The 19377-nt window shown below is 44.3% G+C and overlaps 1 protein-coding gene across 3 annotated transcripts; it reads right to left on the bottom strand.

Annotated features, from left to right (window-relative positions):
* Nucleotides 1–1521: 1521 nt before the first annotated feature.
* Nucleotides 1522–6509, bottom strand: LOC123086732 (uncharacterized). 3 transcript variants are annotated; one of them, XM_044508510.1, is made up of 14 exons: nt 6265–6509; nt 4844–5261; nt 4611–4760; nt 4289–4498; nt 3909–4130; nt 3716–3808; nt 3533–3643; nt 3104–3442; nt 2968–3030; nt 2809–2889; nt 2643–2726; nt 2439–2549; nt 1892–2137; nt 1522–1804 (listed from the first exon to the last, which is right to left on the bottom strand). In XM_044508510.1, exons 4-14 carry the CDS (start codon nt 4316–4318, stop codon nt 1784–1786), a joined length of 1401 nt encoding a protein of 466 aa, XP_044364445.1. In that variant the 5' UTR covers nt 4319–4498; nt 4611–4760; nt 4844–5261; nt 6265–6509; the 3' UTR covers nt 1522–1783. The 3 variants fall into 3 exon arrangements, with proteins under 3 accessions (XP_044364445.1, XP_044364443.1, XP_044364444.1); XM_044508508.1 differs by having other exon boundaries at nt 2809–2898; nt 6265–6508; XM_044508509.1 differs by having other exon boundaries at nt 2809–2898; nt 4680–4760; nt 6265–6508.
* Nucleotides 6510–19377: the final 12868 nt, after the last annotated feature.

Genomic DNA, 19377 nt, shown 5'->3' with positions numbered 1-19377 from the left:
GGTGGACGACGGCGAGGCCTAGGAAGGGGACGACCGGGAGCCGAGGAAGACGCGACAGTGGAAGCCCGCGCGGAGAGGAGTATGAGGGTTCACTGGTTCAGCTGCGGTGTGAGGCTGCCGTCGCCGCAGGGCCTGGCCAGCGGTGGGAGTAGTAGGGGGCGGTGATGCCTCCGCGGCAGCACAGCCAGCCACAGGAGGCAGGAGCATGCGGCACGACCGGCGCTGCTTTGGGCGGCTGGAGCAAGAAGACCAGAGGTTGAAGAAGCACTACGGCCGTTGGATGAACATCGTACGGTCACTGGAGCTAGAATCGTTCATATTGACTAAAGTTGACAAAGGCCCCCATCCCAGTCAACTTAGTAGGCCCACAAGTCAGCCTCCCACCATGGTGGGTCCCAGCTAGAAGGGGAGTATTCATTTTTTGTGCGTAATAAGGAGGCACTTCCGGTGGGTCCGAGCTGATAGCGGGGGAATGTTTTTTTCGCGAGATACGCTGGCCCGTCCGGTGGGTCCGAGCAGTCAGGGGGAAACGTTTTTTCGCGAAATAAGGTGGCCCGTCCGGTGGGTCCCTGCTGTAAGGTGGAGGAATAATTATTTTGCGTGTAATAATGAGGCACTTCCTTGCGGCCGCCTGGACCCAGCTGTCAGGCTCTCCACGTACAGTACTCTTCCGATGGAAGTCGGTCGTTGACCATGTTGACCACGCTGCGCCGAGAGCACCAGGACGGTGGTCTGGACGACGGCGAGGCCTAGGAAGGGGACGACGCGAAGCCGGGGAAGACGCAGCAGTGGAAGCCCGTGCGGAGAGGAGTACGAGGGTTCACTGGTTCGGCTGCGGTGTGAGGCTGCCGTCGCCGCAGAATAACAGGGGGTGTGGGTGAGTGGAGGGATGGCCTGGCCAGCGGTGGGAGTAACACCGTCTTGTGTTACTACAGGTCCAAAAGTGTGTTACTGGGCCATATAGTAACATAGTTTGAAATGTGTTCCATTAGACCGTGTTACTAAGTGGTGTCAACTGACACACATAATAATTGTTACCATATGTTAAAAAATGTGTTACAGATGCATTATAGTAACATGTGTGTTATGTGTTACCGAACACACGGGTAACACACTTTTGTAATTATAGTAACACCGATAGTAACATATTTTGATAGACGTAGAACATCGGTGGTAACATGTTTATGTAACTATCGTAACACAACTGCTAACACATTTTTTAGCACCGGAACCCAACTAGTAACATAATATCCATGTATCGTAACACTATAATTATAGTTGTCAACTACTCTAGTAACAAATTTTGTAGCTATAGTAACACCATCAGTAACACTACTATGTCAATATGGTAACATAATTAATGTATTTGTTTTTTATTAGTAACCAAAAAATTGGATACCCATTCTATGGAATATAAATTTATTTAATAAAATAAATGCAATTGCATAAATTTTTAATCATTTTATTATTATGCTTGGCAGCATATCAAAATGATATTTAAACTGAAGCAGTACACATACAGAAATTCGTACGAAGATATTTATTACGAATATAGAAGAGTGTATGATACATATGCATTACAATAAAGATACCAGTCATAATTTTGAGGATAAAAAACACAACTATGGGGAATATTACACTGTCGCATTTGCATCAATTCGATGAAAGAGAAAGATCTTCAGGATGATATTACACTTTTAAATCTATCAATTTAAACTATAACTATTGGTAGCTAAAATCTTCAGATTTTATTTGCTTCTTGATCCAAGAATTCAACAGCAAATCAACCATCCTTCTCTCGAATCTGTAGAAGAAAATTGCACCTTAGATATGTGTGATTAAATGTACACAAATATGATTTCAGAATGTGGAAGGGAAGATTGTAACTTACAAAAGCTGAAGGCCAGGCAATTAAGTATCCTGAAGTGAAAGCCTCGCCAATTGTCTTGCAATCAGAAACTTCCCTTACCAACTCCTCATTATCAAGAATAGGTTCGTCTATGCGCACAAGAGCAAATTCAGCACCTAACTCAATACCACCAGCCTTAGTTCTTGGATCAGTACTCCGAATAGTACCATACGCAACATTCCGCTTGTTGGGATATGTTGAAGTCTTTAAGACTACTTTGGAAGCAGCCTATATTATGATCAATATTAGAATTCTATGACATGATAATATAACTTGCATGAATAATATGAGATCTTTTTGATGTCAACCCACTAAGGTGCCCTAAGAAACTAAATAAACTGGACCCGGCAACGAAGTCTAATTCCCAAGGTCACCTCGCAAGCTCATGCTTGGTTAAATTTATCGTTTACTTGCATATAGCAGATTGAGCAAAAATTGTAATAAAATCAATTTTTCAAGCAGACATGATAATGAGGGTTTGGGTTGGTAATTTGGATGCAGTAAACCATGCTACTTGGTGAATCTTTACGTTGATGGAAGAAGAACGCCTTCTTTTTGAGCGGTGTGGGTGTTCAGTTCTAGTCCTTTGCTGGTTCGGTCTTGAAACAGATTCACCCGTAATATTCCTCATTTCCCTCACCTACCAAGATACAATAATATTAGATGGAATGATATTCATACCTTGAAGCTACAGAAAGCTACAACTTCAAAACTCAAAAGGCACGAAAATTACCTCTAGCACAGAATCAATAACAAGGTCTTGTGGTGATGATGAATTTTGTTGAATTTGTAATTGGTTGACATCATGGTCGCCAACCTAGTTCCATGACACAACAATGGTAAGCAAGCAATTATTTTATATTCTTTGTGACATGAGTAAGAGTAACTACAGGCATAACCTTTTCATGCGAACGTGACAAATTATTATCCTCAGGAATGTCATGTTGCATAGACGAGCGTGCCTCAACGGGTCCATTGGACTGGATTCTCTGCAAACTGAAATATTAATATGAAGGTTTCGAGTGACAAGCAATGATGTAGGCATTTATTAACATTACCTTTGTTTTACCAAGCAGTACTGGTGACCGAGAAATACCATTATCATTTGATTGGAGGTTTTCCTACAGAACTAACAAATCTGAGTAAACTATTGATAGGAATGCATGCAAAGGGTGGGATAAAGAAGTCCTTTACCTCTTCTATGCCATTATTGACATAGCCTTCTTTGTTATTCATATCTTTCATAATCTGGTCTTGCTTTTTTATATGCTCCTTCATCTTTGCTGTTACCTCCCAAACGTCATGTTCAACTTCATATGGTGATCCATCAGTTGTAGTCATATTGATGTTCTTTAGATACCGTGGCGTCCGACCGTAGACTTGCTTAGGAGTTGGAAGCAAACCCATGCCATGCACTTGTCCAATCTTTTCTTTCCCTAACACTTCCTGCAGGGCATCACCTTCCCATGCGACTCTTCCATTCAAATTTTGTGCCAACTCTGGTCGTTCAGTTATTAGATTCTCCAATCGATCCTATAAGAAAAGAATCATGCATAAACTAGTTAGATTGAACCATAACTTGATCCGAAGAACAATTAGACAATTTCTATATTAATTGCCTACCAGGCGCTTATTTCTATCTTTATTTTTAGCATCAGCATCGTCCTTCTTCTTGTGAGTTGCTAAATAAACCTTTGATCTGTGTGGTCGTTTCTTTTCAGGATCAGCTTGCCTCTACAAAATAGAAACAGCACCCATATGACAAAAGAGACACAGGACAACACTTCAGGAATCAAGATTACTCACCATGTCTTCGCCCCAACAAGCATAACTCTTTGTGCCAGCATTATGTGAATCCTTCACGAGGGAACGACTAATTATGTTCTTCTCAGCAAGGGCCTGTTATGATGTAATCATATCGTAAATGCAACTTTTAAGATAAGACCGAGAACTCACATTTAAATGTCAAAACAGGAAAGTACAGTATCACATTCATTACCCTTCCTTTTTTGGACTTCCAATATTTAACAAGCCCACGCCATTGATCGTCGTCCACATCTTCTGGACAGAGCTTATACAAAGCCTTTCGCTTGATGTTTGGATTTTTTTCAATGGCGGGTTTGAAGAAAGCATCTTTCAAACTAGACTTAAATTTCCTCCAGTCTCTTCCAATTGATTTGAGTATCCATTTTTCACATGATCGACGATACACGAACTTTGTCTGAAAGTACAAAATAATGAATGGATGTAAATAGACATGCAGACCACACTACATCTCATGTAGACAAATTAGATATAAATAGAAGGGTAGCAAATAACATATTTTGTTTTCTTGTTAATTGCGAAGTACCTGTACTCACTGCAATATTGTTTCCTCACCACTATTCTTTTTGACATGACGCCAATCATTTAGGTTTAGTGGGCAAAATCCTCCATTTCTAGCAACCGTGCCCAGAAACTTCCCCAAGATTGCACCTTCATCTCCTATAGGCTGGCTATCTTCATTGCATTTCACAACTATTCTCTGCCCCTTTGGCATGTTCTAGACAATTGGCAAGCTTGTTCTCTTGCGCTTGCGTACTTCCTTGTCTACAAGATTAATTAAGAAAAGTACTAATGAAATGACGCCCGCCGATTATTCTTTCGATACTAAGCATATACAAGTTAATTAATAGAAGCACAAAATGTAATAGGTTGTTGCCTTGATTGTGAACTTGACCCTCTTCATCGACCAATGCTTGTGATTCATGACCTTGTGGGAATTGCTCACCATTGTTACAGTCTCCATCTTCATCATCACGTTGGTCCGTAACCTGAATCACATTCAACCTTTTTGACCTACGTGGTGGTCCTGCAGAACAACCACACATCTTTTATTCCAATAATTACAACAGTAGATACAGATATGTAATAAGCATGGTTCAAGAGGGATACTTTGCGGCCCTTGCATAGTAAGTTGCCCTGCCCCTTCAGCAGAGACACCACCGTCCTGTAAGAGAACACTCTCATTTGGATGGTTAGATGGAGCAACATCAATTTGCTTGCTAGGCGGAGCAATATGATCATCAGCCTTCTCCTTCGACACATACAGATGGACAGCTTTCACAATCTCAGGGTCGGACAACATTTTCATCACAAGACCTTCATCATAAATGTGAACTAAGTAGGAGCTGCCTAGACGGGTTTTTTTTGCATAGTACAGAAAGTCAATTGCCTGAAAGTCAATTGCCTGAAAGCCAAGATTAAGTCGTAATACGAGACATCACGTCTCATCATGGATCTTTGTAAAATTTTGGCTTCCTGATTTGTATCTTCATAGTGCAGGTATATGGTCAACATGTCCGTCGCCATCCTAAGTTATATATAAAAATGTCAATTAAATCATTACAAGTAAAGCCAAATTAACTAATGACATAACAGGGACAATTTAATTTGCCAATAGACATGTGAATGGAGAGGGCAGAGAAGTACACAGTAGCATGTCAATACACTATCAGCTTATCATAACTTAAAACAGAGAGATGAGGTACAAGACCATGGGTCCAGCCACACCCACACTAAGATATAACACTCTCGACATATGGATTCAGGACAGGTTTAAGTTGAAAAGTGTACAGGGCTTGATGATGTTCACTGCTTCCCTAAACAGAAGGGAAATTGAAAGTACATAGGATCATCAGGTGATGGTGCAAATCTTAAGCATTTTCTCTGTTCGTAATTTAGTCATTTTTTATCCTAATGGTTCAATTTACGCAGGCGAAACTGTTACAGTAGATCGGCTGCATCGAATTGAAGAGCAGAGTTGGGTTTGATCATGATAGTCTTAGGGCATCAAAGAAAATGACAAAGGAGCCGAATGAGCCCAGATTTGTTTCGTGTGCCCAGATTGCAAACTAGACATGTTAAAAAGCTTGGAGCGGGCGCAGCAAAGCGCGCCGTTTGCTTCTAGTTTCTCAGGAAGTCTGATCAAATTTAAACAATAGTCAATGGATCGATCTAGCAGAAGTGTAGAACACACACGTATATCAATGGATCGACCTGATTAGTGGATTAGGCATTGGCACATCGCAAAACTATAGTCAGACACAACCTTATATGGTTTATGGGCTTTTCAACATATGTGATTGCTTAATTATTTGTCTACGTATGGGCTAATTATGCAATTAGCCACGGCCATTAGGCATCTACAGTACACACTGTGCTACGAATTGTTGAGGGAGCGAGCGATTGGCAGGGGAACCCCTGCTGGCCTCTCCCTGTCCCCGCCCCTGCATCACTACAGTGGTGTTTCACCTAGCATACCTCAAAGAATTCGTAGCAATCAGATCAGGGAAGGGTGGCGTTCAGATCCATACCAGCCACGAGATCGTACTCCTTCAGGATGTAGGTGGCGGAGCTGAAGACCGACGAAGCCGTCGCCGCAACGATCCAAACGGCGCCGGGACAGATCGAGGAAGCGGCGCCGATGTAGGTCGAGGAAGCGGCAGATCCTACGGGGGTTGAGATATGGGGGTGGGAAGGGTGGGGGTGGGGTTGCAGGTGGCGGCCGCTGCGTTGGAGTGCGGCGAGGTAGCCGCCGAACAGTGGGCGGCTGGGCTGGATGTGGATGGGTTTGAGACCCAATTTATCTAGCCTTTTTGTAAGACAATAAGTTTTGGGGAACCAGCACAACCCTCTAGGGGTGGCTTATCTCATTATATATAATGGTTGTGTTACAATATGTACCATATACGTACATAGGTACAGAAGCTATACATAGTCTAACACCCTCCCTCAATCTTAGCCACTTTCTAAAGAACTGAGAAGGGTAAGATTGCGCCTACAAGCCTCAAACTGTGGCATCGGTAAAGGCTTAGTGAAGATGTCTGCAAGTTGATCCTTAGATGAGATAAACTTGATCTGGAGTTGCTTCTGTGATACACGTTCCCGTACAAAGTGATAGTCAACTTCAATGTGTTTCATTCGGGCATGAAATACTGGATTTGCAGAAAGGTATGTAGCACCGATGTTATCACACCAAAGAATAGGAGGCTGTGGTTGAGACAAACCCAACTCCTGAAGCAAAGACTGCACCCAAATAATCTCTGCAGTAGCATTAGCCACAGCCTTGTACTCAGCTTCAGTACTGCTACGTGACACAGTAGCCTGTTTCCGAGCACTCCAGGCGATCAAATTAGAGCCAAAGAATACTGCGTAACCCCCGTGGATCGCCTGTCATCTGGGCTACCAGCCCAATCTGCATCAGAGAAGGCCGAAAGGACCCGAGAGGAAGTCGGCCGAATATGCATACCAAATGTCAGGGTGAACTGAACATAACAAAGAATGCGTTTAACAGCAGCCCAATGAGTATCTCTGGGAGCCTGAAGATACTGACAAACCCTGTTAACAGCATAAGAGATATCTGGTCTCGTGATCGTCAAGTACTGAAGTCCACCAACAATGCTCCTGTACTCTGTGGCATCCGCAGGAGACAAAAGCTCACCATCAACAGCTGTTATCTTGTCGGTAGACGACATGGGTGTGGTGGTCGGTTTGCACTTCAGCATGCCAGCTCTCTGTAACAACTCCAAGGAGTACTTCTTCTGCGTAAGGACAAGACCAGTAGCACGAGAAGTGACCTCAACTCCAAGAAAGTAGTGAAGCTTCCCAAGATCTTTGACCGCAAAATCAGCACCAAGAGAGCAGACAAGAGCATCAGCAGCATACTGAGAAGAGCTGACAAGGATAATATCATCGACATATACCAAAAGATACATAGTGACTTCTGGCTTCTGTAGAAGAAATAACGAAGTGTCAGCAGTAGACGGCACAAACCCATGAGCATGAAGGGCAGAGGCAAGGCGGGCATGCCAGGCATGAGGAGCTTGCTTCAAACCATATAGTGCTTTGGAAAGACGACAGATATAGTCAGGACGATCAGGATCAGAGAAACCAGGCGGCTGTTTCATATAAACCTCTTCCTCCAAAAATCCATGTAGAAAAGCATTCTGCACATCAAGTTGATGAAGTGACCAACCACGAGAAACAGCAATGGAGAGAAGAAGCCGAATAGTGGTAGGCTTGACGACAGGACTGAAGGTGTCCTCATAGTCAAGACCATGACGCTGCCGAAAACCGCGAGCAACAAGTCGCGCTTTGTAACGCTCAATAGATCCATCCGAATGCTTCTTCACTTTGAATACCCATTTTGAGTCAATAACATTTACCCGTGGTGGTGGAGGAACGAGAGTCCATGTCTTGTTACGAAGAAGAGCATGAAACTCTTGCTCCATAGCCTCTCGCCAATGTGGAATGCGCAGGGCAGCCTGATATGAGCGAGGCTCAAAAGATGGATCCGCAACAGCAGCAGCCAAACAAGCAGCCAACCAAGCAACCGTACCATCCTTACGTTCCTTAGGTTTGAAAATGCCACTGCGACTGCGTGTATGTGGTCGGGACACAGGAACCACCGAGGTCGACGAAGCAGCCTGCAACGGGCTGGAGGACGGCGACGTTGACGAGTCAGCCGGTGACGAGGAGCCAGTCACGGTAGCCTCGGACTCGGTTGGCGAAGAAGGCCGACCCACCGGCGAAACCGGCAGAGCAGACGAAGCAGCTGGCGACTCTGGCATCACAGACCGGGCCGATGGCGAGCTCGGCATAGTGGGCCGTGGCGCGGCCGGTGTCGCGGGCCGATCCGCTGATGAAGGCGACGTGAGGACCCGAGCCGCGGGCGAAGACGGCGTGACGGGCCGAGCCACAGGCGAAGGCGGCGTGACGGGCCGAGCCGCGGGCGACTCGGCGGCCGCTGGCGAAACGGACCGAGCAGTGGAGATGCTCGGCGCGACGGGCTCGTCGGGTGACCATGCATGGGCACGCGAATCGATGCCATGCAACATAGGGCGATCGACGTGCCCACCAGAAGACGACGATGATGATGGTGAATCCTCCAACAGCTCCAAACGAGCTCCACGTCCGGTTCCTGCACCATGGTTAGGTAACAGCAAAGGAGAGTATGCAACATCATCAAATTGGTCAGAAGCAACAGAGGATGAATGCAGGGATGGTGGTTCGACAGTGGACATAGGAAGGTTGGCAAAGGGAAAAACATGCTCATCAAACACGACGTCCCGAGATATATAGACACGATTAGTGGGAACATGAAGACATTTGTAACCTTTATGAAGAGAGCTATAGCCAAGAAAAGCACACTTCTTAGAACGAAACTCAAGCTTGCGCTTGTTATATGGACGAAGATGCGGCCAGCAAGCACACCCAAATACCTTGAGAAAGGTATAATCAGGTTGTTCATTAAGGAGAACCTCAATGGGAGTCTTCATGTTTAAAACACGAGTAGGAGTACGGTTGATGTGAAAGCATGCAGTGGTGAAAGCATCACTCCAAAACCGAAACGGAACAGATGCATGGGCCAAAAGAGTAAGACCAGCTTCAACAATATGACGATGCTTACGTTCGACTAAACCATTCTGCTGATGTGTATGTGGACATGCTAAACGATGAGCTATCCCATGCGACTGAAAGAAAGAGTTGAGGTTGCGATACTCGCCCCCCCCCCCCAGTCTGACTGGACATGAACAATTTTGTGCTTGAGAAGACGTTCAACATGTTTTTGAAACTGAACAAAAATATCAAACACATCAGATTTGCGTTTAATAAGGTAAAGCCAGGTAAAGCGACTATAAGCATCAACGAAACTGATATAGTAATTATGACCACTGACAGAAGTCTGAGCAGGACCCCATACATCTGAAAACACAAGTTCTAAAGGATGTTTCACCTCACGACTGGACTCCGAAAAAGGAAGTTGATGACTCTTCCCCTGCTGACAAGCATCACACACTGCTACATCTTTATGACTAGACAAACTAGGAAGCTCATGACGACGCAAAATATGACGGACAATAGGTGTGGCTGGGTGACCAAGACGAGCATGCCACTGTGACGGAGAGACCCGAACTCCACTAAAAACACGAGCGACACCAGGATGCTCCAGACGGTAGAGGCCCTGGCACAACCGCCCACTAAGAAGAATGTCCCTCGTGCCCCGATGCTTAATAAAAAGATCAAAAGGGTGAAATTCACAAAGCACATTATTATCACGTGTGAGTTTAGGAACTGAAAGAAGATTACGGGTCACAGATGGAACTCGAAGAACATTGCGAAGCTGAAGACTCCTATTGGCATGTCTAGTGAGAAGAGATGCTTGACCAATATGAGAGATGTGCATACCTGCTCCATTGGCGGTGTGGATCTTGTCGGAGCCATGATAGGGTTCACGAGTGTGAAGCTTCCCCATCTCGCTGGTTAGATGCTCTGTCGCCCCAGAGTCCATGTACCAGTGTGGATCGATGGAGTAGGACTGAGTGTGTCCCTGTTGCTTCTGCGGCGCGGGACGATCAGCCATGGCGACCTGACGGGTATTGTTGCGTGTATCTTTGCCGTCATTGCCAAGACCAAGGAAGCTTCGCTGGAAGCGCTTATGACACTTGGAGGCCCAGTGCCCATCGCGGCCACAAAGCTGACACACACGTGGACCGCCAGCCCCCGGTAAGGTCGCAGTAGGTGGGAGGGACGAGGCGGGCGACGGTGGCAGCCCCAAGGGAGACCGGGGTGATGAAGAAGAGCGGCCACCCTTGGTGGCGGCGTTGGCCGAGAGGGAGCCAGTGCCCCTGGTGCGGCGAGTCTCGACCCGTTGCTCAGTGAGAAGGAGCCGAGAGAAAACCTCGTGTGCCAGCATGGGTGTCGAGTTGCCCCGCTCGTTGATGATCTCGACTAAGGCATCATACTCCTCATCAAGACCATTGACAATAAACGAGTTGAACTCGGAGTCGGTGAGGGGCTGTCCAATGGAGGCCAATGTGTTGGCGAGGCCCTTGACCTTGTTGTAGAACTCAGTGGCAGTGGAGTCAAGCTTCTGACACTCTCCAAGCTGACGACGGAGTGCAGAGACACGAGCCTGGGACTGCGCTGCAAAGGTGCGCTCAAGGATGGTCCAGGCCTCATGAGACGTCTTCGCGAACACTTTTTTAGTTAGTTGGAGGGAAAAGTAAGCGTGAAAGTAATTGGAGGGAAAAGTAAGCGCCATGGTCGAGAACTGGAGGGAAATTTGGATATATATATTTTTTCAAGGAGAACAGGAGGGAAATTGTTTTGGAAGAACCGGGACATTGTTACATATATTAATTTGTTTGGAATATAAATTTTCCAAAAAGTGTTTTTGGCATGGAAAAATAGAGTATACTGTATTTATTATTTTATTGATTGAAAGGGAAATTAGATATAGATAAATAGTAATGGCTTTATAAAATTGATTTACGTAACATGTGCTAAATAACCTATAACATTGTTTCTTGCTCTAACAGCGGCGATCGGCTGGCAGATCCCGCTCCTGATCGATCGTCTCGACCAAGATCGTATCATTCCCACACGCCTTCCAATGGAGGCTATGACCGGTGTAGGACAAAACTCCGGCTAACATCAATGGTAGAAGTTGCAACCCGTCCAGGAACATGTTGTGACCAACGAGGCTGGCGACTTTTGATCGGTGCTGAGAGCACAAGTGGTGGTGCTACAAAGTGGCGACGATGACATGCGTCAGCTGCCACCACCCGTCGACGGTGTTGTAATGACATATCCATGGTGACAGAGCATAAGGGGAGGGTATCCCAGCTACACCACGGTTCAAAAAACCGACCATACTTGCAGTCATATCAGAAAAAGAAAACTTGCAACCTCGATGGTTGGTTAAAGAAAAACATTTTGTAACTCGATCGACCGATATGACTCCTAATCGGTCGCCTCAACCAAGATCATGTCATCCCCACACGACTACCCATGGAAGCTATGACCGGTGTGGGAGAAAGCTAAGGCCGACAATGCTATAAGTTGCAATCAGCCCGAGAGCATGTTGTAACCCGCGAGGCTGACGACTTTTGACCGGTGTTGAGAGCGCATGGGGTGGTGCTACGAAATTGGCGACGACGATATGCGTCAACTACGACCGACCGTCGGCGGTGTTGTAACGACATATCCGAGAGGCTGACAGATCAATCTAGCCTCCTCATTCCTTCCACCTTCATGGTGATAGAGAATAAGGAGAGGGATACCAGCTGCACGCACGGTTTAAAAAACCGAGCATACTTGCAGTTGTACTAGAGAAGGAAACCAGCGACCTTGATGGTTCTTTAAATAAAACTATTGTATTTAGACTGACCGATCTTGCTCTTGATTGGTCGCCTCGACCAAGATCGTGTCATCCCACACGACTGCCCATGGAATCTATGTCGTGTGGGGGAAAGCTATGACTGACAACCGACCGCAAATGATGTTGAAAGGACATATCCGAGAGGCTGTCAAATCAATCTACTCTCCTCGTTCCAAGGACGTTAAGCGATGGACTTGCGGCTCCCTGGCCTGCAGCGTCGGCCGCCAGAACTAGCTGATGCTCGTGGCCTGCCGCGCCGGTTGCCTCGACTAGGACCAATGCGTGAGGCCAAGCATCCAGTGGACGCGCCGCCAGGTGCGCCGTCCACTCCTTCTTACTGAACGACTTTAGCGACACACACGGCGGCCCACGGCGCGGCTGCCCTGGCATGACGGTGTGGAGTTTCCCGACCACGGTGAGGCGCGACAATGGCAGGAGGGGCGCGGTCTCAAGAATAGAACAAACAGGAAGGACCCTGCAAAACAACGGTTTTTATAGTGGATGACCCGATTATTATAGCGGACGACCTCATTTACGGAATCTGGTAGAGATGCGTCTACATTAGACAATAGGTTTTTGAAGGACGCGGACCTGCGCTTGGACTAGTAAAAACCAGAATCGATGACCTAGGCAGTTGGATTAGCTCCATTGACTGTCCAGGCAATAAAAAAATGGTTGAGCCAAGTTTTTTATTTTTGAGAATTAAACGACGCCAAGTGTTCAAGCCCATCGTTCTTCCTAAAAAAGCACATCGTTTTCTCTGGCTGCAAAACGATTTTTTTCATGTGATACGGTAGGTTTCCTCAAAAGAAAAAAGTGAATTGGTGGAAATCTATCCACTACCCCCCCTCCTCCGCCGCCGCTTCCAACAGGGCGCAACCACCCTTCCGCCGCCGCCCTTGCCCGGTGCGGCGACGCCGCCGCGCGCCACAAGGAGCCCAGGACCAACACGCCGGCGCCTCCCCGTACGACCGCGCGAGCGCTGCTGCAGCGCTACTGCGTGCTGGTCCAGCGCCCCCGCCGTCCAAGGGACGCCATCGCCGCCGCCTGGTCTCGAAAATCCAGCCACTCCAGCCGTCCTCCGGTTGTCTCCCTCCTCTCAGAACTCCAGGCAGGACGACCAGCCGACCAGGATGACGCCTCCCTCTGCTCCTGACCAGGACGCTGGTAATAGAAGCATCTTTATGTCATATGTCAACTTGTGAAGTTTGTGAACTACTAGAATTAGAAATATTAGGGAAAGGAACTAGAAATTGTTAGTGTATATCATAAATGATGCCGCTGTTCACATTGTCTTGATTGTCCGATTGCAGCTGCTGTTTGCTAGTTGCGTATATCTGGATCCTGTGCTTGCTAATTGATAGTATATTTGTAGTTGCTGGTTACTTTGTATTTTATTACGATTTGTTTATCTATTGATTGGAGTGTCTATTAGTAATATGGCTTAAAAAACTGGACATGGAACCGGCTTCTCCAATGTCTTGAGACCGAGCCAGATCAGGTTTCAGAGTGGCAGCTTCATGGCTTGCTGATGTGCTTCTCTTTTAAGTTCTAAATAGGACCTTGTAGAAGTAAACTAGTACTACTAGACCATCCGACCCATCTATGTCTGTTGTTGCAATAAAGACCAAACCAAGTCTGTTTAAGGAATTATAGGAAGACATGTTCATGTTAGTTTTGTCCCTTGTCACTCAGCGCAGTAACTACATTTCCTTTTGTTACAGTGTATCAATGGATTTAGAATTTATAAAGGAGCTATTGCTTTCTCCTAGACCAAGTGAGGAATACTTGGCTGGTGTTGCTGGTTTTCTTGACTTTGCGTACATCGGGAAAAGTTCTGATGCCAAGATCCGTTGCCCATGCGTCATATGTGTCAATGGATCGTTACAGAAGCGGGAGGACGTGTACGATCACTTGGTTTGTAGCGGATTTTCACCTGGATATACTGTTTGGGGTTGCCATGGGGAAACAACATCATTCATCTCTGCTAACAAACAAGGTGAAACTCCAACACACATGAGAAGTAACAAAAGGTCACGATCACAGTTTGAAGGAACAAAATCTAATATGCGTCAGTTAGTGGAAGATGTTTTCTGTGGATCTCCAACGATAGAACCTGAAGCCCAAAATACGTCTAAACCAGGACCAGACCCTGAATCACAAGCTTTCTATGACCTTTTGAGAGATGCAGATCAACCTTTATGGCCAGGCTGTGAACTATCCATCCTTTCTCTTGTTGTTATTCTCTTCCACATAAAAGCCACTAACAAGTGGAGCAATAAATCTTTAAATGATTTGCTAGCAGTTCTGCAGAAAGCAATTCCTAATGGTAAGAATTTACCTAGTACATTTTCTGAGGCGAAGAAGATCGTTGGAAAGCTTGGGCTTAGTTATGTGAGAATTCATTCTTGTGAAAATAACTGCCAGCTTTATAGGAAAGAGAAAGCGAGTGATGATTTTTGTTCAGTGTGTGGAACTTCAAGGTGGAAGAACATACCAGATAAAACTAATTTGACTAAGAAGGAAAGAAGGAAGGCAATCCCAAGGAAGGTGTTATGGTACTTTCCAATTAAGCCAAGGCTTAAGAGGCTTTTCATGCACAAAGATACAGCTACAGCTTTAAGATGGCATGACGAAGAGCGCACAAAGGATGGAGCATCACGTCATATAGCTGATTCAGAGGCTTGGAAGGCCATTGATTCTAAGTATAAACACATCGCGTCAGACCCCCGGAACATGAGGTTTGGAGTAGGAGCTGATGGGTTCAATCCATTTGGGAAGATGAGTTCCAAACATAGCTGTTGGCCCGTGGTCTTAGTGCCCTATAATCTTCCTCCATGGTTATGCATGAAAGCCTCCTCTCTTCTGCTTACTTTGATTATTCCAGGTTACCCTGGAAAGAACTTCCATGTATTCATGGAACCAGTTTATGAGGAACTAGCTGAGTTGTTTGAAGTTGGAATGTTAACATATGATGCATCTCGAGATGAGACGTTCCAACTTTATGCGGTTGTGTTGTGTACTGTGAGTGACTACCCTGGGCTTGCAATTGCTTCAGGACATAGCACCAGTTCTGAGTCCGGTTGTTTCCCGTGTAGTGATGAAACTTGGTCTTTACGCTTGAAACATGGGAGGAAGTTCTGTTTCATGGGACATCGCCGATTTCTGCACCCAGACCATGAGTTCCGCTATGAATCTGACTTGTTTGATGGATTGGAGGAACACAAAACAGAACCAACTCTTTATTCTAAAGTTGGAGTTTTAGATAAGATAAAATCAATTAAGAACTTCGATGATTCCAAAACTTGGAAGTTTGTTAACGGGTTTTTCTCTCATTTGACTTATTGGGACTACAATTTGCTCCGCCACAATCTAGATATTATGCACATTGAAAAGAATGTATGTGAAAATATATATGGGACACTTCTAGGAATAGAGGGCAAGTCAAAGGATAATTTAAAGGCACGACTTGACCTGCAGGACATGAAAATCAGGCCAGAGCTACATCCTCAAAAAAAACAATGACAAGTATTTTCTTCCTCCTGCTTCTTATACGTTGTCAAAGAAACAGAAGCAGCAGTTTTGCAAAGTACTTCATGATATAAGAGTACCAGATGGGTATTCGGGGAACATCTCAAGATGTGTAAATGTTTCTGAAGGGAGAATTTCAGGCCTTAAAAGCCATGATTGTCATATTCTGATGCAACAACTATTGCCTGTTGCATTGAGAGGCTTACTTCCAGATAATGTCACATCTGTCTTGTTTGATCTATGTGCATATTTTAGAGAAGTTAGTGCAAAGGTTCTTCATGTGAGAGATCTTGAGAAGTTAGAGCAAAGAATAAAGATAACATTATGCCGTATGGAGATGATATTTCCGCCCGGATTTTTTACTGTTATGGTGCATTTGGTTCTTCATCTAGCAACAGAGGCAAAAATAGGTGGCCCTGTGGCCTACCGTTCAATGTGGTTTTTGGAAAGGTATCTTGTCAAAAATGAGACATATATATTTTCTAATTATTACAATACTACATTCATTTACATTTTTTGTCTTCTTTTTTCATTTTTTATTAATGCAGGTATCTCTGTGTCCTCAAGTCATATGTGCGTAACAGAGCACATCCAGAAGGATCTATCGCTGAAGCACATCTTGCAGACGAGTGCATGACGTTTTGCTCAAGATATATTGATGGTTTCGCCACCAAGCATAATCGGCCTTCAAGGAATGACGATGACGATGAGGCGGTTGATGTTGAACAAGGATCAACTCTGTTTCCTTCGGTAGGAAAACCACTTGGAAAGCCTGGCAATTATGTTCTTAGAGGGATGACTAAATTCCAAGCACATAGATATGTGTTGTTCAACTGCTCAGATGTCAACCCATTCCTTCGGTAGTACATCAATCCTCTAAGTAATATCAGTTTTTTACATGTTTTCACAACTCTTTCTCTGACTTCAAAACTAATTATAAAATTACTTTGCAGAGCTCACGCTGATGAGATCACTAGCGAGCGTGGTGTCTCAAACATGGTCGAGTCCATCCAACATGATAAGTTCAACGACTGGTTCAAAGCTCATGTAAGTCCGTATTTCATATTCTTTGTATGTACAACTGAAGCCATTTACTAACAACTTCTTAATCTACAGATAATTAAATTGGAGAAGGAAAATGGTATTGGTAGTATTAATAATGATATTAGATGGCTAGCACGTGGCCCAGTAGATGCAGCAAAAAGGTACCGCGCTTACAACTCCAGAGGATATCGGTTTAGGCCTAACCGGTTAGACAGGGTGAGTCAAAATAGTGGAGTGGTGGTACATGCCAAAACATCTACATATGCTGCACCAGGTGATGCGACCCCTGTTTTAGGTGATGTGACTTACTATGGTAGGATAATTGATATTATTCAGTTGAACTACTCTGGACAATTTTCGGTGGGTTTATTTAAGTGTGAATGGGTTGATATTTCTGAAAAAGGAATTAAGAAGGACAAGTATGGCTACACACTTGTTAACTTCTCACATTTGATGCACAAAGGAGACAAGATTGAGCATGAGCCTTTTATTTTGCCTAACCAAGCCGATCAAGTGTTTTACCTAGAAGACGAACTGAACCCAGGTTGGTCAGTGGTGATGCAGAATAAACTACCTAGAGATAGATGTGACACTGGAAATGATGAATGCACACGAGACGTAGAAGCTGAGCCATTCCATGTTTCTCACCTCACGGATATGTTTAAAGCGAAAAGGAAAGATCAACATTGGGTAAGGTCTGATATTGAGGGAACAATTGTGGATGCTAATGATAATTCTTTGATCGATGAAGAATGGTGATGGTACATCATATAAAGGTATTTCTCTATTCAAGCAACATTTTCTTGATTATATATACATTGTAGTTTTAGCTAAAATCAAAGCTGAGTTTGCAGGACATTAATAACCATTGTATGTTCTTGCAGATCGTTGGCTGAGCTTACACCCTTCAAAAAATTCGAAGGAATGAGGTCTTTCACTCAACATATAAACCCAATTTTTCTTTTTCTTTATTGCTTTTCATTTTCTCGTCCTATTTTCCATAGATGCTGCCATTGTGGATCCCTATATGCATTGAATTTAACTTGACTCTTTTTGATTTGTTATGAACTTTTTCTCATGTGCTTTAGTGAATCTTCTTTTTCAGAAAAAATTGCAAGTCAAGATTACAAGGATTGTTCTAAACTTCTGGATGAAGCAATGTGTTCTTTTAGTGTGCTTTTATATGTTTGCATAGTTTTTGCTCTTCAAACATGAAGCTTGGAAAAATTCAGGAAATTGTTATTAAAGTTAAGCTTTATGTACGACATTGTCATTGGAAATAGATACACTTTTGTCGAAGAAGTATCATGTCAGATTTACCATCTTGTAAACTTAGTTTAAGTCTGTTTGAAATTGGCGTTTTAATTTATGTGGGATGCTTGTTTGCTGTCAAAACCTGATTCAATATTTTCTTTGTTGTTGTGAACCAACCATTGCACGTGTTACTTCTGTTGCTTGCACTTGCAGCTAGGTGCAGCTAGGTGCTAGCTGTTGTGCCTGTTGCTTACACTTGCAGCTGGTTGCTAGCCATCTTGCCGCTCAGATCGGGTGCCTAACTATTGATGATATGCATTTGAACTGCTGATGCAATGGCCGGTAGTAGAGGAGCCATGGGGACGCACTACAGCAGAGGAGCCATGGGGACGCACTACAGCAGAGGCGCTCAAAGAAGAGCAGCAGAGGTTGAGGTGTTCAAGAAAGACAGTAGCAAAGTAGCCTTGGTCGCGTGACATTCCCTTCCTTCTCGCTTTTGCCCTTATCTCTCTCTCTCTATGAAAGCGTGGCTCCCCTTGATCTTTTTTTCGCGAGAAACTGTCAAATCTATTCAACTTCAATCATGGCAGTACAACGGACACTAGAAATAATAAAAATTACACCTAGATTCATAGACCATCTAGCGATGCTTACAAGCACTAAAGCGAGCCCAAGGCGTGCCGCTGTCATCGCTCCTCCCTCACCGGAGTCGGGCACAACTTGTTGTAGTAGACAGTCGGGAATTTGTCGTGCTAAAGACCTATAGGACCGATGCACCTTAACCGACCGAGGCCTTGGTTCCCTTTTCTCCACTCGAACCACCGGTCCGGTTCTTAAAACTATCTTCAAATTTAAGCTCTCGTTCGCTGTTGGTCTTCCACTCCTTTGTGAGTATTCACATCAAATACTTAATTTCATATGATCATTTTAAAGTTTGCATTTCACATTTATGGTTGTTGAGTTATCCTAAAATTCGTGTAAAAATATAGTTAATATTATATTCACTGCAACCAGACCGAAAATAGTTTGGTATTTACCAACCAAATTGTATTCTTTTTCATACCATATTACCAAAGAATGAAAACACTATTTACCAAAACAAGAACGTATTATCATGTTGACACATGGGCCCTATGTGTCAAGGTATTTGTGATCTATGCATTCAGTTGATTTTAGTTTTTCTAGTCCCCCCTATAATAGAGCTTGTAACACTATGTATCAACCATGATTATGTGTTACTACCATTGTTGAACTACGTAACACATTCGGTAACACATATTCATATGTTACCACGTCAAGACCTATGTAACACACTTGACCAACACATATTTACATGTTACTATTACAATATCCCGGTAACACATTTTGAGGCCTTATATAGTATGTGTTACTGTTGTCATTCGACACAAAATGTTGTGTTCCAGTAATTTCCCTT

The sequence above is a fragment of the Triticum aestivum genome, chromosome 4A, assembly GCF_018294505.1.
Source record: "Triticum aestivum cultivar Chinese Spring chromosome 4A, IWGSC CS RefSeq v2.1, whole genome shotgun sequence".
Classification (NCBI taxonomy): Eukaryota; Viridiplantae; Streptophyta; class Magnoliopsida; order Poales; family Poaceae; genus Triticum; species Triticum aestivum.
Note: the sequence above shows the minus strand (reverse complement) of the source record. Positions and strands in the feature narration are given on the sequence as shown.